The sequence below is a fragment of the Sceloporus undulatus genome, chromosome 6 (genome assembly GCF_019175285.1).
Source record: "Sceloporus undulatus isolate JIND9_A2432 ecotype Alabama chromosome 6, SceUnd_v1.1, whole genome shotgun sequence".
Taxonomy (NCBI): domain Eukaryota; kingdom Metazoa; phylum Chordata; class Lepidosauria; order Squamata; family Phrynosomatidae; genus Sceloporus; species Sceloporus undulatus.
Window position 1 is genome coordinate 122387414 of NC_056527.1, and position 16887 is coordinate 122404300.

A 16887-nucleotide genomic window follows, 5' to 3' on the forward strand; every position below is an offset into this window, starting at 1 on the left:
ACAAATTTTTCCCCGAGGATCTAAGTGTGTGAGGAGGATTATATGGAAGGAGGCAGTCCTGAAGATAGGTTGGACCCAAGCCATTTAGGGCTTTAAAGGTGATAACCAACAACTTGTACTGAGCTCGGAAACTGATGGGCAGCCAGCGGAGTGATCTTAAGATTGGTGTTATATGGTTCCTTCTGGACGTACCAGAGACCAATCTGGTTGCCATGTTTTGAACTAATTGAAGTTTCCAGACCAAGCACAAGGGTAGCCCCATGTAGAGCACATTGCAGAAATAAAGGCGCGAGATTACCAGCGCATGTACTACAGTCTCAGGGTCCCTGGCTTCCAGGAAAGGGCGCAGCTGGCATATCAGCCGAAGCTGATAACAGGCATTCCTAACCTATATATATCATATATACCCCACTCTCTTCCATGCCCCCATTCTCTGAAGATGTCAGCCACAGATGATGGCAAAATGTCAGGAATAAACTCTTCTAGAAGATGGCCACATTGCCCAAAAAACCCAAGCACTGGACTATAGCTCATTAGGATTAAAAGCCTCACTCAGCCATGGAAACCCTAGGGCAGTGATGAAGAACCATTAAGAGACCGAGTGCCCAAACTGCAACCCAAAACCCATTTATTTATCGCAATGTGCCACATCCCTCTGGATTTCTAGTGACAAACTGTAGTGAACTCTGTGTTGGAACTATGGTGCGTCATGTGCCCACAGAGAGGGCTCTGAGTGCCACCTCTGGCATGCGTGCCATAGGTTCGCCACCACTGCCCTAGGGCAAGTGACACTCTTTCGGCTTCAGAGGATGGTAATGCCAAACCTCCTCTGAAAAATCCTGCCAAGAAAACCCCACAATAGGTTCACTATATCTATCTATCTAGAGAGAGAGAGAGAGAGAGAGTGTGCCAAGATGGTGTAGTGGTTTAAGCATTGGACTATGACTCTGGAGACCTGGGTTCGAATCCCCTTTCAGCCCTGGAATTGTCAAGTCACACTCTCTCAGCCTCAGAGGGCAGCAATGACAAAACTTCTCTGAAGGAACCTGCCAAGAAAACCCGTGACAGGGTCCTCATAGACTTGAAGGCAAATGACACACATTTTTGTGGCTGTAAAGCCACTTCTTCAGATGGCAGTGCACAACTCCAACACAGTTTTATTTGTACATCTAAAGGCGTTTTAAAAAGCCTTTTTTCAGGACTGGCATCCCTTAATCCTAAAAGCGTATTTTGAGAAAGCTCTAATACTTTGTGGAGAAGTGTCTTTTTTAAATCCTTTTTCCTCAGTGTGACAGGAAGAAATAAAATGTTTTTGCTCTGTGTGTGTGCGTGTGTTTACACAATTTTTGACGGGAAACGTGACAATGAAGCGCAGCCCACAGCTTATTAAAAGACCCATTTATGTCTACGAGGCCAATTAATCTGCCATTCAAGGCCTTTGACTCCATTTTTCCCCTCACTCTCTCTTCGCGCAAACAAACAAGTGGGGGAGGGGGAGCCAATATGGGCGGGAAAACTCCCTTCGCTTTTCATTGGCTCAGAGCGCCGTCACTTCTTTAGCACCGCCTCCTTTACGACGCCTCCTCTCTTCTATTGGTCGAGCGCCTTGTCACTCCACGCCTTATCCCTCCCTCTTCACACTCACTCTTGACGTGCCGTGTGCAAAAAAGGAGACGGGGTGATTGGCGGGGGTAAAAAAACAGCCGTTAAACGGGCCGAGGGGCGTGGCTTAGCCGAGGAAGCAACAAGGCGCCCCCTGATTGGCCAAGGCGGGAGGTTCAAACTAGCACGGCTGGCGCTGATTGGCTCGCCTGGGCCGCGGCAGGCCAGGGCTCCCTCCTCGCGTTCAGGCGGGTTATTATTGTCTCTCGACTTTCTCTGAGGCGCCTTTTAGCTCCGAATCGGGACCTCGCGGAACCATGGTGAGCCGGGAGCGGAAATAAGGGAATGGCCGGGCGAGGGGAGCTTCGGGGGAGTTCCCGCCTAAATTCCGAGGGAGGAAAAGGCTGCATCTAGACTGCAGAGATAACCCGGTTTGGCACCGCTTTCGTTGCCTTGGCTCAAGGCTATGGGATTCTGGGAGTTGGAGTTTGTTGTGGGGCCCAGAGCGGAGCACAGCAAACTCCAACTCCCAGAATTCCATAGCCTTGGGCCAAGACACATTTAAACAAATGACAGGACTGGCCCCATAGGGAGCCATTGCAGGGGACTTGTCCGTAGAGAATCATTGGGGAATGCCTGTCCATAGGGAAACACAGGGAGACACTATGGTTCTCTATGGTGAAATGTTTCCCTATGGACTACTGCTTCCCTATGTTTCCCTATGGGCAAGGATTCTCTAGTGATCCTCTATGGGAAAGTCTTCCCCAGTGTTTCCCTATGGTCAGCTATTTCCCTATGCTTCCCTATGGGCAAGTATAGTTTCCCTATGGGCAAGGATCCCTTTATGTTTTCCTAGGGGGAAGTATTCCCCAATGCTTCCCTATGGACAAGAAAGGGCTAAGGAGTCCCCTATGTTTCCCTATGGGCAACTGTTCCCCTATGTTTTAATGGGGTTTTTCAGGCTCTGTGACTGAAGAGTTTACTCCTGACGTTTCATCTTCAGAGACTGCCCTGTGTTTCCCTATGGACAACCATTCCCCCCTTGTTCTCTATGGGCAGCTATCCTCCAATGACAAAGGGCTGGACTGGATGGCCCTTGTGTCTCTTCCAACCCTTCTGTGGCTCCCTATGGGCACGTATTCTCTCATGGTCCTCTATGGGCAACGTACAGTTTCCCTGTGGTCAAGGGCTGTCATTTCTTTCAGTGCGTCCCACAGACAGACTTGCAGTAAGAGCAGGCAGCTTCTTTCCCTGTTGAAACCCGAGTCGCCTGTCACTGTCAGGCGAAGGGCCTTTGGCGCTTCCTTCTCCTGGGCTGTGTTTTGGGTTGCTCTCTGTGTGGTGCATCTAGGCCTGTGGCGCTGCTTCTCCTTCCAGGCGGAGATTTCCTAGCAACATTAAGGCAGGTACCTAAATGTCAAGCCAAGGCGGGTTTATTGCCATCCACGGATTTCTGCTTCAAGGGAAGGAATAAAAGGATAGTGCCACTCTCTTCTTCCAGACCTCAAGATGAACATGAGCCAACAGTGCGATTCTAGACGTCACTAGATGTCAATACATCGATAGATGGATAGTGTCTAGATTAGTGATCCCCAAACTCCAGTCCTCCAGGTATTTTGGACACCAGCGCCCAGAAGCTGTAGCCATCTTGACCAATAGTCTGCGGTTCTGGGAGCTGAAGTCCAAAACACCTGGAAGGTCATAGTTTGGGATTTAGAGGAAATCAGAGTACCTCTCTATTCTGCTTTGGTCAGGCTTCACCTGGAATAGTACTGCATCCATTTCTGGGCGCCACAGTTCAAGAAGGACGTTGAGAAGCTGAAAAGTGTCCAAAGGAGGGTGATTAAAATGGTGAAAGGTCTGGAAACCGTGCCTTATGAGGAGAGACTTAGGGAGCTCTGGGAATGTTTTGCTTGGAAAAGAGAAGGTTAGGAGATGATATGATGGCCCTGTTTAAGTATTTGAAGGGCTGTCATGTTGAGGAGGGAGAAAGCTTGTTTTCTACTGGTCCAGAGAACAGGATACAGAGCAATGGAAGAGAGGTTCCACCTAAACATTACTTCCATAAAAGCTGTTTGACAGCGGAAGACGCTGCCTTGGAGTGTGGTGGATTCTCCTCCTTTGGACGGCCATCATTCAGAGGAAGGGCTTGGATGGTGTCTTCCTAGATGGCAGAATGGGGTTGGACTGGATGACCTCTTGGGATCCCTTCCAACTCTAGGATTATGTTACTCCCGGCAGCCCTGGAGCCCTTGCTGGAAGTGTCCCTTCCTTCCTTCCCTCACTCCCTTTGAGCAACAAGGCAGTGGGCGAGGGATGCTGGAGAGGCTGGTCAGCGGATGCACTGGGGAAAAGCTGTGTGCATGGACTTGGGAGTAAACTTAAAACAACTGGTTTGCCTGGAGCAGCTTCTAGGTAAATGATGTCTGTCATTCCTTAGTCTGGTTGACTTACTAGGAGGTCACTGTAGGAATAATATGGTTTGAGACCACTTTCACTGCCATGGCACCATCTCACAGAACTCTGGGATTTGTACATTGGTGAGGCACCAGCCTGCTTTGGGAAGGCAAAAGGCCTTAAAGAACATATCTCAGCATTCCATAGGATGGGAGCCACAGTCCTTATTACATGCACCCTTATTAGCATGGCATAGTGGTTGGGCTAGGACTTTGGCAACCTGGGTTCAAATGTCATACAGCCATGGAAACCCACTGGCTGACCTTGGGCAAGTCACTTGCTCTCAGCCTCAGGGGAAGGCAATGGTGAACCATCTCTGAACAAATCTTGCCAAGGAAACCCTGTGAGAGGTTCGCCATCAGTTGGGAACAACTTGAAGGCACACAGTATGCACCACGTAGGACTCACTTTCAAGTAAAGCAGCAGAGGGTCTGGCTTCAGTAAGGTTGGGGTCCCTCCCCCCTTTACCTCTGACATTCACTCAAAGATGGGGCTGCTGCCTTCTGCCTGGCATCCTAAGCTGTCAGCCATCGTCTCAAACTAAAGATCTCCACTCCTGGAAACACTCTTGGTCTTGACAGCTTTTGTGGCTGCAGCTCTGTTTTGTGACAAACCTGATTTTTCCAAACATTGATTCTCTTAATGCATTCCTTGTTCGTCCTTCTTGAGGGAAGAGTTTCCAGTAGTTGAACTCATCTGGAGTTGGAACCTTGTTCCTGCTCCTGTCCTCAAATGACTTTGTTGTCCATGTATTGAAATCAACTGCAACTAATTTCTTCAAAGATATTTATTTGTGGCCATAAAACAGCCAAGAAGGATACAAGGTATACTTTTAGACTTTTGTAGCTGGAGGTGAGGTAGGCCTTTTTCTACAAGTACATGAATATTGTAACAAACTTCCAACAGTAACTATCCCAATGAAGTGATGCTGAGAGGGTTTTCTGATTAGCGCTCCCATCTATCATTTGGAAATAGATTAAAATCTCATTTTATGGCTCTGCTTTAGGCTATACTCTGTTTATTGTGTAAGTTTGAAATTCCTTGGTTTCTGACTTGATTGAGTTCTAAGAACTGTGGCTTGCATGTGAAACATGGTTAAGGTCTTGCTTGAAGGTATGCCATGTAAGCGTAATGTCATGGTGAGTTTTTATGCATCTTGACTTGGTTTATAAATGCAATTCCTAGAGAGTCTTTCAGAGAACTGCAGAGGACTGTTTGGAATAAGCATTTTGTTCTGGCATATTTCACTACTTCATGAAGAACTTAGGAAGTGGCAGATGCAGCCGAATGCAGTATTTCAGGTTCAAAAAGCAGTGAATCAGATTGGTACCTTGGATAGAGCTGATAGATATTGTTGTCTTTGGTATAATAGTCTAATGCCATATAATTTGGGAGATATTTTAGCTGAATAGTTCTTACAATATGGTTATCCCCGTTGTGGATCTTATCTGGAAGAGCTGGTACAGAGGCGGGCAAATAGAGTAAAGATAACGTTGGCACTACAGACAGGCTATACTGTATCTGTAAAGTATTTTTGGTGTGTAAGTCTTGCTAATATTTACTGCATTGTCCAGTTGATGAAAGTTTGACATAGATGCCTCACAGGAGCAAAGCAAGAAGCTCTCGAATTTCCCCAGTTGCTTGGCTTAGCTGCATTGCCTTAATAGGGAAACGGTTGTTTCCTATTGTTGATGATGTGCCTCATCTACAGCCAGTTTTCTTTACCCTCTTAGATTTCTCTTTCCAGAAACTTAAACAAACCTCTGGAAAGTTTGTAGTTGGGCTAGATGTAGGACAGTTAAGGCTTGACTTATGTCAGGTGACAAGATTTGGTATGAAAAGGTGTAGATGAATTGCAAGAAGGATAGAGTTGTACATAATGAGGCTGTGAACTGATGGAGGAAAGGCTTCAGGCAAACAACCCTAAAACTGCACTCCTCAGCATAAGTCCCTCCCTGAATTCACTGAAATGCACTTCAAGTTCACCTCCTGGAAGAGTCTTAGAACAGATTTCTTCCTGAGGGCCAGGGTTTTTATAGCTGTGGTAACACTTCTGGGTGAAAACCTTGGCCAGGCTTTCCTCCCCATCAGAGCTCAAGGGCCCTCTGCATAGAAAGGCAGCCTTGGCAGTCATCCATGCTGTCTGTCCAGCTCTTAACTCACTCCAGGGAGAGCCAGCATGGCACAGCTGACCTTCCAACTCAGGACTTCTCTTTTCAGCTGTAGCTGATGCTAGGGTTAAGTGGCAAGTTGAATATCTGAGCATAACTGGACAGGACTCATCATTGAGACAAGCTTTTATAACCATTTGACACTTTAAAATTCCGGACATAAATAATTAAATCATTACTTTTCAGGTGTTAAAACTCCCTTGATTCAAGTTGCAGAATCAAGTCTTTGAGCCAGCCTTGGGATTTTTTTTTGGGGGGGGGCACTTTTAGGCTTATAGAATCTAGTTCATTTTATTCCAGACCCCCCCCCCAAAGAAAGGTCTGCCAGCTAGACCCAGGTGCAAGAGGGTGGCTTAAGAAGCCAGACATAGAAATGCAAAACAAAGTGCCTCTTAACACAAGCTCCGCTCAGAAGCCTGTTCCCAGAACAAGAGCATGAACACAAATCCACTCATGCTCTCCCCCCCCCCCACAGCTTTCTTGTATTTCAGCAGTCTAGTTTGTCATAGAAAAAGGGCATTTTCTTGCTATTGTTAAGCCATTGGGAATTGGACATTCTGGTACCTTAAGTAAATCACCTATCGATCTCAATCTCCTTCCTACTCACCCTTGTGTTGGGACATCTAGTAGTAAATAAACTGTCATATGCATCCAGTAAACTTTACTTTTTTGAACTATAACAATATAGATGAAGCGTATGCACTTATGTTAGTTGAACACAGAACAAGACCCATGGAATTTGTTTTCTCAGTGGGAAAGCTTTTAAATGTCTACACCGCAGTTATCCTGGTTTTAAAGGAATGGTGCTCTTCTATTATTAAAAGAGTCAGGAGTCTTTAAATCTTATTAATTCATCTCAGCATCAGCTTTTGTGGGCTGCGCTTCTTTAGATCAAGCCTCTGAATGTAGACAGTTGTGTCAACTGGGGGGAGGACACTAAGTGAGTTAATGATGTGACAAGTACCGTCTTAATGGTGGTTATAAAGAGTACTTAAAGGGATCAATGAGTGTGATAGGTTTTGCATGCAGGCAGAGATAAGCAGGGAAAGTCTTAGTCTTGCAAGTGCTGCAGAAACAAGCCAAACCTTGTTAGAAAGCAGAAGACGGAGCTCTCCTAGAGAAGACTGGTTGTGCACATAGGGCTGCAGTGGAGACAAGCATATCCATATGTGTCACTTGCTAGAAAGCCATTATCTCTGTACAGAACTATGTTGGTTGGTGCTTGCAGTGTAGCCCAATTCAGCTGTCTCCCTTTCTAGCCTCCTCTTAAAATCCCTTTCTTCCACAACAGCCACCTTAACTCTGGAAACCAGGGTTTGATTCCCAGCTCAGCCATAAAAACCTTGGGCAAGTCACAGACTCTCAGCCTCAGAGGATGGCAATGGCAAAGACCCACTGGAGAGACTTTCCAAGAAAACCCTATGATAAGGTTCTGGCCTTAGGATTGCCATAAGTCAAAGATGATTTGGAGACATCAACACAGAAATAGCATGTTACCACATGGTGAAATATATGTTTCCTAAGAAGCATTTTCCAGGAAGCCTGAGCCTCTATCTTTAAGAAATGATACCACAAAACTATAATGCAGCTGCAATGCCAAGGCAGTGGGCAAGACCCCCGGTCCCTTCATGTTTACATGCCACCCCTATCCCTATCCAAAGCCTGCAAGGAAGTGCTTATAAAGCATGCAAATATTCCTACCACGCCTCTGTTGATTTTGAAGAGCTTGTTGTAGCAGATGTAGGATACTGGGCTGAAGCCATACTGAAATCAGTATTATTTTGGTGGATGCAGGACTATTCTACCTTTCCAAGAAATGGTTACTGGAGGTTGTAGTCTTGAATCATGTGGCAACTTGACTGCTTCTGAAATCCTGGGACACAAAAATCTGGCCTGTCATAATTAAAATGATAACAATCTCTAGGGAAAGACCTCTATTGCTGCCAAAGATATCTGTGCCACGTTGGCATCTCCTGTATCAATAGATGAAGGATAGTTCCTGGTGCTGAAGAGCCATCATACAAATAGGTCTACAAATCTTGATTCTATGATTGATCTGAGTTTCTTTTAGTACTATTTCAGTAGTACTGAGGTTCTAAAACTGATCATGTTTATAGTTAGCATTATTCTGCGCTGAAACTCTTCTGTCTGTAATAGTGCTTTCAAAAGTGGAGAAAGGACAGGGTTACTGTCCAGTCCTTCTCTGGGAGAACTTTTACGCTGGTTTAGGCAACTATGCGTTAGTTACAATAATAGTGTTTGTATTTTCAGCATTGTAGCTAGGTGAGATCTATAGGATCAGGTTGTCCCTCATACATGGCAGCAGACCTGAGCATGCTATATGGGCCCCATGTGACACAGGAAGTATATAACTTTGTCCAGGCAAATGCACTTGGAATGAAAGCTATTCTTGGGTTTGCTCTTCAGGTCATATGATGTCATCTCACTAACGCTACAGTTTTGCCTTAGGATGGAGACGCCCAGATTATTTACATCTGTATGGACAATTTAAATGGTTAGCTTTATTTGCTTTAGAACCGGGGGGGGGGGGTTCATAAATGCTCTAACACTCAGGTGGGGTCTGTAGAAACTTGGTAGAGTCTTGCGGTGACATTTGGTGCCTTTTTATTGGGAGGAGGAGATGTGATACTACTGAATCCTAGCCCTGTAGCAATTATTATTTTTTTAAATGGCGACAAAATAACAGTTTTGAATTTGTTGTTCCTCCTGCAAGCTGATCTGTTAAGCAGTAGATCCAACTCATCTCTTGTTTTGTCATTTAGGCTGGAGGCAAAGCTGGCAAGGACAGTGGAAAGGCCAAGGCAAAGGCAGTGTCCCGCTCACAAAGAGCTGGACTCCAGGTAGGTTTAATTTCTTCTTTCAGATAAGTCTGTTTGTTTGTCTTTCATATCCCACTATTCTCCTGGCACTATCTCCCTCTTAAATTTGGGGATTTGGTTTCTTCTATTCTTTGCATGCAACATTGTTTCATCTTTAATTAACACTATGGTGGTTTGTCTTCTCTTGTTCTTAAGTCTGTTCTTCAGTTGAACACTCAATAGGGTCTCATCTTAAGCTGCTTTATTTAAAACTTTATTATCATTCTTAACCTGTTAAGACCTTAAGTGTCTTCTTTCCCTCTTTCTTGAATCACCCAGAGCTCTTCTTGTGCTATAAAAAGGGCCCCTCTTCATATATTGATTTGCTTGGCTCCATGGAGCTAGGCAGTCTTTAAGTCAGCCTTCTACAAACTGGTGCCCTCCAAGTTTCTTTTGGGCAGGTGTCCGGTTCATAATCCATCTTTCACTAACAGACCAGTCAGAGTAGCACACAAGAACAAAAACATTTCAAACTTAAAATCAGAAGCTGTAGCAAAAACTAACCAAGATGCATTAGAGTTATAAAACTGGTCAGAAACCAGCTGTCCTCTATGCCCTGGGATGCTTTGGTGCGGTTGGAGGGAATCTTCACTTGGTGCCAAAAAACTTCAGGATTGGTTCTCGTATTTTTCTTGGGTGGGTAGTCCCTGTCCAATGTGCTATAATATAAGGTGCGTAGAAAATATAAATGAATTTCATGTTTAGACTTGGGTCCCATCTCCATTATGTATATACACTATTCCACATTTCCAAAAGCTCCAAAGTCCCAAACACCTCTGGTCCCAAGCATTTTGGACAAGGGAGGCTGTAGTACCATATACTTTATGAAACACGGTAAGCTGTTTTCTAGAGCACTTGAAAGATTTTTCTATTAATGAGTGGTTCTATGGCGGTCAGTGTTGTTTTTCTAGTATGGGCAGTAGGTCTGGCCCCAGGGAGCTATGGGCTATAAAAGTCTATTGAAAACACATTATCCTCACCTTCTTTCCGCTTCCAGTTTGATACATTACAGTACAAAGACTTTGTATGACTCGGCACTTGGTTGACCTGTACTGTTAAAACTCACTCAGATCCTGACAGTAGCACTAACAGAGATGTCAGTATTACATACCGCTTCTCCCTCTGGAAACAGTTCACTGATAGAGACGGTCATCCTTTGCAAAGCAGTCTTTCATAGTTGGCTCAGATCATGCATGCTGAACAGGTCCTTCTACTTGCAGTTCCCAGTGGGTCGTATTCATAGACACTTGAAGACTCGCACCACAAGCCATGGACGGGTTGGGGCTACAGCTGCCGTGTACAGTGCTGCAATTCTCGAATACCTTACTGCTGAGGTAGGTTTTGCAAAGCATTATTGTCAGATAATCTTGGGCCTTGATGAGGTTTTTTTTTTTCTCTGTGTAGAGTAGCATAACCTCGCTATTCCTGCTTTCTTTAAAAGCTGTCAATTACTTGTTTGGATCAAATAATACTGCATGAACTTTAATAGCTAACATATTTTCTGGATGGTATTTCCTCTCCAGCTCGGAGGGATGTGTGTGTGTGTGTATTTATTACATGCAGAAACAAGTTTGTCGTTTTATGACAAGTTCATTGCCCATGTAAGTTACAGCAGTGATATTACACATATAACATTGTGAAGAAGTAGTTGTAGGGGGAATGTTTTCCCTGACCTAAATGTATGAGCATAGAGTTTGCAGAAATCAAGGAAGGGTGATGTGAAATGCATGGGTAATTATTTAATAAGGACTGAAACTTTCCCAACAGGTTTTGGAATTGGCAGGTAATGCCTCCAAGGATCTCAAAGTAAAACGTATCACTCCTCGTCATTTGCAGCTTGCTATTCGTGGTGATGAGGAATTGGATTCCCTTATTAAAGCTACCATTGCTGGTGGAGGTATGTAGTGTCTGTGCTCCTGAGGTGGCTAGATTGGGATAACAGCTGCAACTGTAAAGGTTATTGAACATATTTATTAACATAGGTTTTTATTTAACTTATCTAGAAAGAGCTCTGATAATAGCGAGCTATGAGCCTTTGTCATTGCTGCAGTTCTTGCTAAATTGGGTGTTTCATCTTTTGAAATATGCTAATTTATTAAGCAGCTGCTTGCTTCCAAATGGTGCTGATCTTGACAGAAGTATGGTGCAAATATCACAAAAGTGTTTTTTTCTACTCTCTAAATTTTTTCAAAGATATTTCATCCTTCGTTAACATCTTTCATCTTGAAAAGTAATTTTCTTATTAGGGCTCCAGAACTAGATTGAAAGGGAAACCTCCAGGGAATATCAGATGCTGTAGGCTGGATTCAGAGGAAGGCAATGGCAAACCACCTCTGAATAGTTCTTGCCCAAGAAAACCCTATGAAATCCATGCTATATAAGTCAACAGATGACTTGAAGGCATATACATTACATTACCAGAATTAAAAGTGTCACTTCAGATATGTCCCAGTAATTGTCAGCTCTTTCTTGGTGCCATGAGGGAAATCTAAGCTGAGAGGAAATCCAGATTTTTCCCCCTCAAAGGAGACTAGTCATAAGGGGAGTGAATACTGCTGCAAAGCGCTGCATAGCTCCACAGCCGAGTGAATACTGATGCAGATGGCTTGTGAATATTAAACTGCAATTTTGCCTACGTTCTAATCTATTGTTCTCTTTTCAGGTGTAATTCCTCACATCCACAAGTCTCTGATTGGAAAGAAGGGACAGCAGAAAACTGCATAGAGAGGAATTTAAAGCAGCCCTCTTCCTCCCTGTCATTGTACTGTAACTGGGACAGAAGAAAAATGGGGATATGTGGAATTTTTTAAAAACATAGTTAAATGGAAGAGTATAGACAATTGACTGTAGACTTAAAACATTTGTATGTTCTTTAGATTCAAAGTTTGACACAAAAAAAAGTACCTTGTTATGTGGCAGCAATTTGTGTGTTGATTGGCTAGGTTTCTCCCATGTGTTTTATACAAAAATGGAACTGATAAAACCATTTTTTACAAAACTTGTTTTTGTGTGTCATTCTGGTGTTAAAAAGTCAGTGAAGTAAAAAGGCCGATGCCTTAAAATCCTATTAATATTTTTAAAATAAACTTGATAGATTTAGACTTTAATGTGGCCACATTCATGGTTAAATTTGTTTTTCTCTTGCCTGTTGATTGACATTGTGGTAGTCATATCAGGAGGTCACTACCTAAGAGTATAATGTTTTAATAATGCAGCTTTAAAATACTGTTTTAGCTTGCCTTCAGCTCGCTTTCTCATGTATGAAATGGAAATGCCAGGGCTCTCATGTAAAGATATAGCCATGTAAATAATAGCAAAGAATGCCCAACAGCATGTTTTGCTGCTCACAGCTGGTGGTTTGCCTGTGGTTGGTGCCTTTACATTGAATTTGCTGTGTTCTTGACCCAGCACAATTGCCACTGATTGTTTCAATGTAATGAACAAGATTTTCTGTAACAAGAATGCCAGACTAGCAAGGCTGCCCAGATTTAGACTGGGCAGGTCAACTGAGTGCTGGGTAGCAGCAGTTCATAAGCTGACTGCACAAGAGCAAGGCCTGAGAACTAATATTCTTTCCACTGTGGTTAGGTCTGCTTCATACAGTACAGTCTGAGACAGAATGCTGAACAAGCCATAATGGCAGAAGGACATCAAATGTTATAAACCTGTGTTTGCTTGAGCATCTTCCAGGTATGCCTGTATCTGTTCTCAAGTAAATCTGTACAAACACTCTGAGTTATGGTTTCAGTGTGAAACTGATGTAAAGAATTGCTTTGCCTTCTCCCCATTGCAACCCTTAAACAAGACTGTTTTAGGAAGCAAAAGGCTTGTTTCAATTAGGCTACAGTTGTTTTTCCAGTTCCTACTATTTGGATAGGTACCTTGTATTCCTGTGGAATTTATTCTCTAAGAAAGGTCCATTTTAACTCTACTGTCAAGTTGACGAATAAAGCAAGAAATAGCTTAGACGGGTGAGATACAGTCACTTTGTCAACATAGACTGGAATTTGAGGTGATAAGTCCTGATCCTGAGGTGAGTGGTAGTCTGGACAGGCGTCTGACTATCCAGATTTATGTGATACCATGGATGTGATAACCAGATAAACAAGCAAATAGGGGCTAGTTTACTCCATGCTTTATTTTTAGATTTCCTCTCGCTACCAAGGTGGAATTACACAGTGACAGAGAGCAGAAAATGCCTACTATTGGTAGTATAGAATGTAATGACAAAATGCTACAGTGATAGTGACTATTGACTAATGGTGCTGAGAATGTCACTTCTATATAACTCAACAACTTGGATTGATAAACATCTGGGAGACAGAGGATGTTTCTGCTGTTATCAGAATGTTTAGTTTGGCATTGTCAGCTAAAACAGTCAGCAGCAGTTTTGAGTAATGAAGTCTGCTACAAATCTTTCTTCTCCCTGATGGATTATAAAATATCAGTGAATGAATTGCTATTAAGGATTATCCCCCTGAAGGTAAGATGACAGAGAGCAAAAGAAGACTTGTGGTCATGTATTTGGATCATTCAGAGGGGATAAATGAGTGAAGAATTGGTCTCCATTTCTGTTAGGAACTCAAGAGAACTAATTTTGAGGTTTCTAGATACACAGTGATCCAGTCTGCATAAGTGCTGCCACAAAGGACTACTGTGTTTGCATTTAAAATTGAGCAATAGAGAATTTTGGGGGGCTGGAGGACTTTGTCTTTCTAAAGTAGACTTCAGGGATAATGTGTGCCCATCTTTACATATGAATTCAAAATTTTGGGCCCTTCTCTGTGTATCTTCAGCCTGGTCCAGTCTTACACCTGTTGCAGTTGCATTTATGTTTTCTACACAAAAAGGTGACAGGGTTAAGGAGATGAAATGAATGGGTTCCCACAGAAGCAATTACAACTGTAATGGGCTGCCTGCGGGATCCAGGTATTTCCTCATATCTACTACAGGTCTGCATCCAAAGTTTTAGTATCTCTGCTTGGGTTTTTGGATATTTGTGCTGTGCTTTGGTGTGCCTGCAACCAAAGTCTTAGTATCTCTGCTTGGTTATGTGTGTGACAAGAAGATCGTACCCTGAGCTTATAATGCTATATTCTTAAGTAAACATTCTGTCTATGGAACAGGAAATCCCATGTTCTAATTTTAAAAAATTCTGTTCTTTGGCTGGAAAGGAAGTCCGCTTTTGACCCTGAGAGCCTCTGCTAGTAAGAGCCGACTGAGCTGGTTGGACCAGTGGCCTGGGTCTTTAAGGCAACTTCATTTGTTTGTAATAGGAGAGGGGCGGATTCTGTTTTACAGTATTCAGTTCAACAAGCTAGATCTCAATGGAGTACTGCAGCACTTTTATCAAATGGGGACATGCTGCCCTCTGCTGAAGACAAGTAGAATCCCTCAGATTTCAGGTATAGCAGATGAAGTGGATGGAACAGAAAGGTTGGGATTTAGATCCTGGAAACAGGTTGTGTTCTATGGCAATACAGGGGGCAAGGTTATACTAAGGGCAGGTGGCTTGTTATCTTTTGTTTTGGACCCATCACACAATTGCTGATCAGTTGTCGGCTGAATCTTCTGTAGCACCTTTTGGGCACACATTTCTAGAGGACATAGTCTTCCTTGCTGTTGGATTTGAGAAAAGTGCCCCTCAATAATGGTGAAAAGGTCTGTCTTGGGCATTTCTCAATATATAAGCTATTTTTCTGATATTTTCCTGTAAACTTGTATATTGCTGACTGCAATAATAGTAAAACTCAGTTTGCAGCTCCTTTGACGTCCTTTTACTTTGGTCCTTTTCCTAAACCCATCGGAGGCTCATTCCCGTTATCGGATCTCAGTCAGTATCTGAATACCCCAGCGAGCCTCAAATGCTCAGCACCAGTTGAATGTCCGTCCCACCATGGCAAAGAAGTTCTCGTTGTGCGCACTGAAGTATGTGCAGAGCTGTTCCAGTAGTAATTCGTCTATCGTGGGATGGGGTCGCCCTTTGGACTGGTCCAGGCAATGTTGAAGCCCTCTTGCCTGCAAGCAGTAGAAGCCCTTTGTCTGGTTGAAGTAAAAGTTGTCTGGCCCTAAGTAGGGCTCCAGGCCCAAGAAACGTTCCACTTGGCGCATCTCGGGGAGTGGCTCCCGGATTAGGCCGCCCCCGTCTACAATGTGTATCTGTGTTGCAGGGAAGAACTCCAGCCATTGCGCCAGGTGCAGAGCATAGAGGCTGCGTTGCATGGCTTTGTACTTGGTGTTGAGTTCCTGGCCTCTCCAGAGGATCTGCTCCAGAGACTGATAAGGCTTGTGGCGCGCCTTGCGGTTGTGGAGGATCTGGGTATAATCGGACACCAGCCTTTCCACAGGATCCCTCACGATCAGGAGGAGCTTCATAGCGCTGTCCACAGCATGGATCCTCTCGGGGGCCTTGAGAGAAGAGAAGTAAGCAGGGGTCTTTTCCACAGTGATTTGATCAGGGTTCGAAACTGGCATCTGCTGTCGGTACCAGTCCAGTCCCTTGTGGTAGTTCTCTTCCACATTGAAGAAATGTACCTCAGAATGGGCAGCTGCCACCTGCGGGTGCAAGCTTAGCATCTCCAGCAAGGCCCGCGTGCCCCCTTTCCGCACACCTATGATGATGCTTTTGGGCAGCCGTTGTTTCCAGTCTTCATGCATTGCCCAAGAACTGTTTCTTTCCTGTCTGCCATCAAAACCTTCAGGATTCTTCCTTTCCTCTTCTGGATGGACTTGGCACAACTTCAGAAGCAAGAGCAACAAGCAAGCCCCAGTCATCTCTGAACCTCCTTTGGGATGGGAAGCGGCTGAGTAAGCATGGAGTGAAAGAAGGTTACTTCTTGTCTCTTTAACTCAGCCGCTCCATCGCTGGGCTTTTAAAGTGGGTTTTTGCAAGGCTCCTTTGGTCCACTCACAACAGCTTGTGGGTTTGTCCCCTTTTTGGATCCAACTGCCTGGAACAAAGATCCCCCAAACTGCTTCAGAAAACAGACTTTTGCTTTAAGGAAGTTGCCTGAAAAATAAGAAAGTCATTGTAGATGATGGGGAGAAATGACAGCATAATTGTAGGTGGCTCACAAAGTATTGTTTAGTACAAGAGTAAAATCAACAGATGTTGTCTGTAGGTCTTTATTAAACATACCAAGACTAAACACACACCCGAGACTAAGAAAGGAAAGATGATATAAAGTAAAAGTATGCAACTTTCCTGGCACTTGTGTCTATTTAGAATGGGCTTGGCAAAAGGTAGTTAAAGACATTATTTTGTATCTTGTTACATCTCAATAACTCTGAAGTCTGAACAACAAAAAACACCCCTAACCATTGGTTAGCACAAAACTGAGCACCTTTTCTTGTCTGAAAAGGTTAGGCTTAGGAGGAAGGAGTGTGTTGGCATTAACTTAGCTGGTTTGATCAGACTGGGTTTTCATGGTTGAGCTGGCCTAATCTCTAGATTCATAGTTCAACAGTCAAACCACTACATACATACATATGTACATGCATGTGTGTATTTAAGTCATTTCCGGCTAATGCAACCCTAAGGTGAACCTATCCTGAGGTTTTCTTGGGAAGTTTCTTCATGGGGTTTGCCATTGCCGTCCTCTGAGGCCGAGAGAGTGTGATATGCCTAAGTTCACCTAGTGGGTTTCCATGGCCAAGTGGGAATGCAAACCCTGGTCTCCAGAATCATACTCCCAAAGCTTAAACCACTGTACCTCACTGGCTCATTTATCTTTTCCCCAGAACCGGGATCGGAGGCGACTTACAAAAATTAAAATGGA

General features: G+C 43.9%; 2 protein-coding genes across 2 annotated transcripts; one reads left to right on the forward strand and one right to left on the reverse strand.

The window, feature by feature from the left end:
• The first annotated feature begins 1766 nt into the window (after positions 1-1766).
• Positions 1767-12107, forward strand: LOC121935029 (histone H2A.V). The gene is made up of 5 exons (XM_042476033.1): positions 1767-1922; positions 9014-9091; positions 10330-10443; positions 10877-11006; positions 11772-12107. The coding sequence occupies exons 1-5, from the start codon at positions 1920-1922 to the stop codon at positions 11831-11833; spliced, it is 387 nt and encodes a 128-aa protein (XP_042331967.1). The 5' UTR covers positions 1767-1919; the 3' UTR covers positions 11834-12107.
• Positions 12108-14977: 2870 nt separating this feature from the next.
• LOC121935028 (heparan sulfate glucosamine 3-O-sulfotransferase 1-like) lies at positions 14978-16023 on the reverse strand. Its single transcript, XM_042476032.1, has one exon. The coding sequence runs from the start codon at positions 15881-15883 to the stop codon at positions 14978-14980; it is 906 nt and encodes a 301-aa protein (XP_042331966.1). The 5' UTR covers positions 15884-16023.
• Positions 16024-16887: the final 864 nt, after the last annotated feature.

Bases quoted from the DNA above. Each gene is read 5' to 3' on its own strand.
- LOC121935029 (XM_042476033.1), top strand. The intron at 10,444-10,876 runs GTAGGTTTTGCA...CTTTCCCAACAG, and splicing joins TCGAATACCTTACTGCTGAG to GTTTTGGAATTGGCAGGTAA. The intron at 11,007-11,771 runs GTATGTAGTGTC...TTCTCTTTTCAG, and splicing joins AGCTACCATTGCTGGTGGAG to GTGTAATTCCTCACATCCAC.
- LOC121935028 (XM_042476032.1), bottom strand. From the start codon at position 15,883: ATGACTGGGGCTTGCTTGTTGCTCTTGCTTCTGAAGTTGTGCCAAGTC.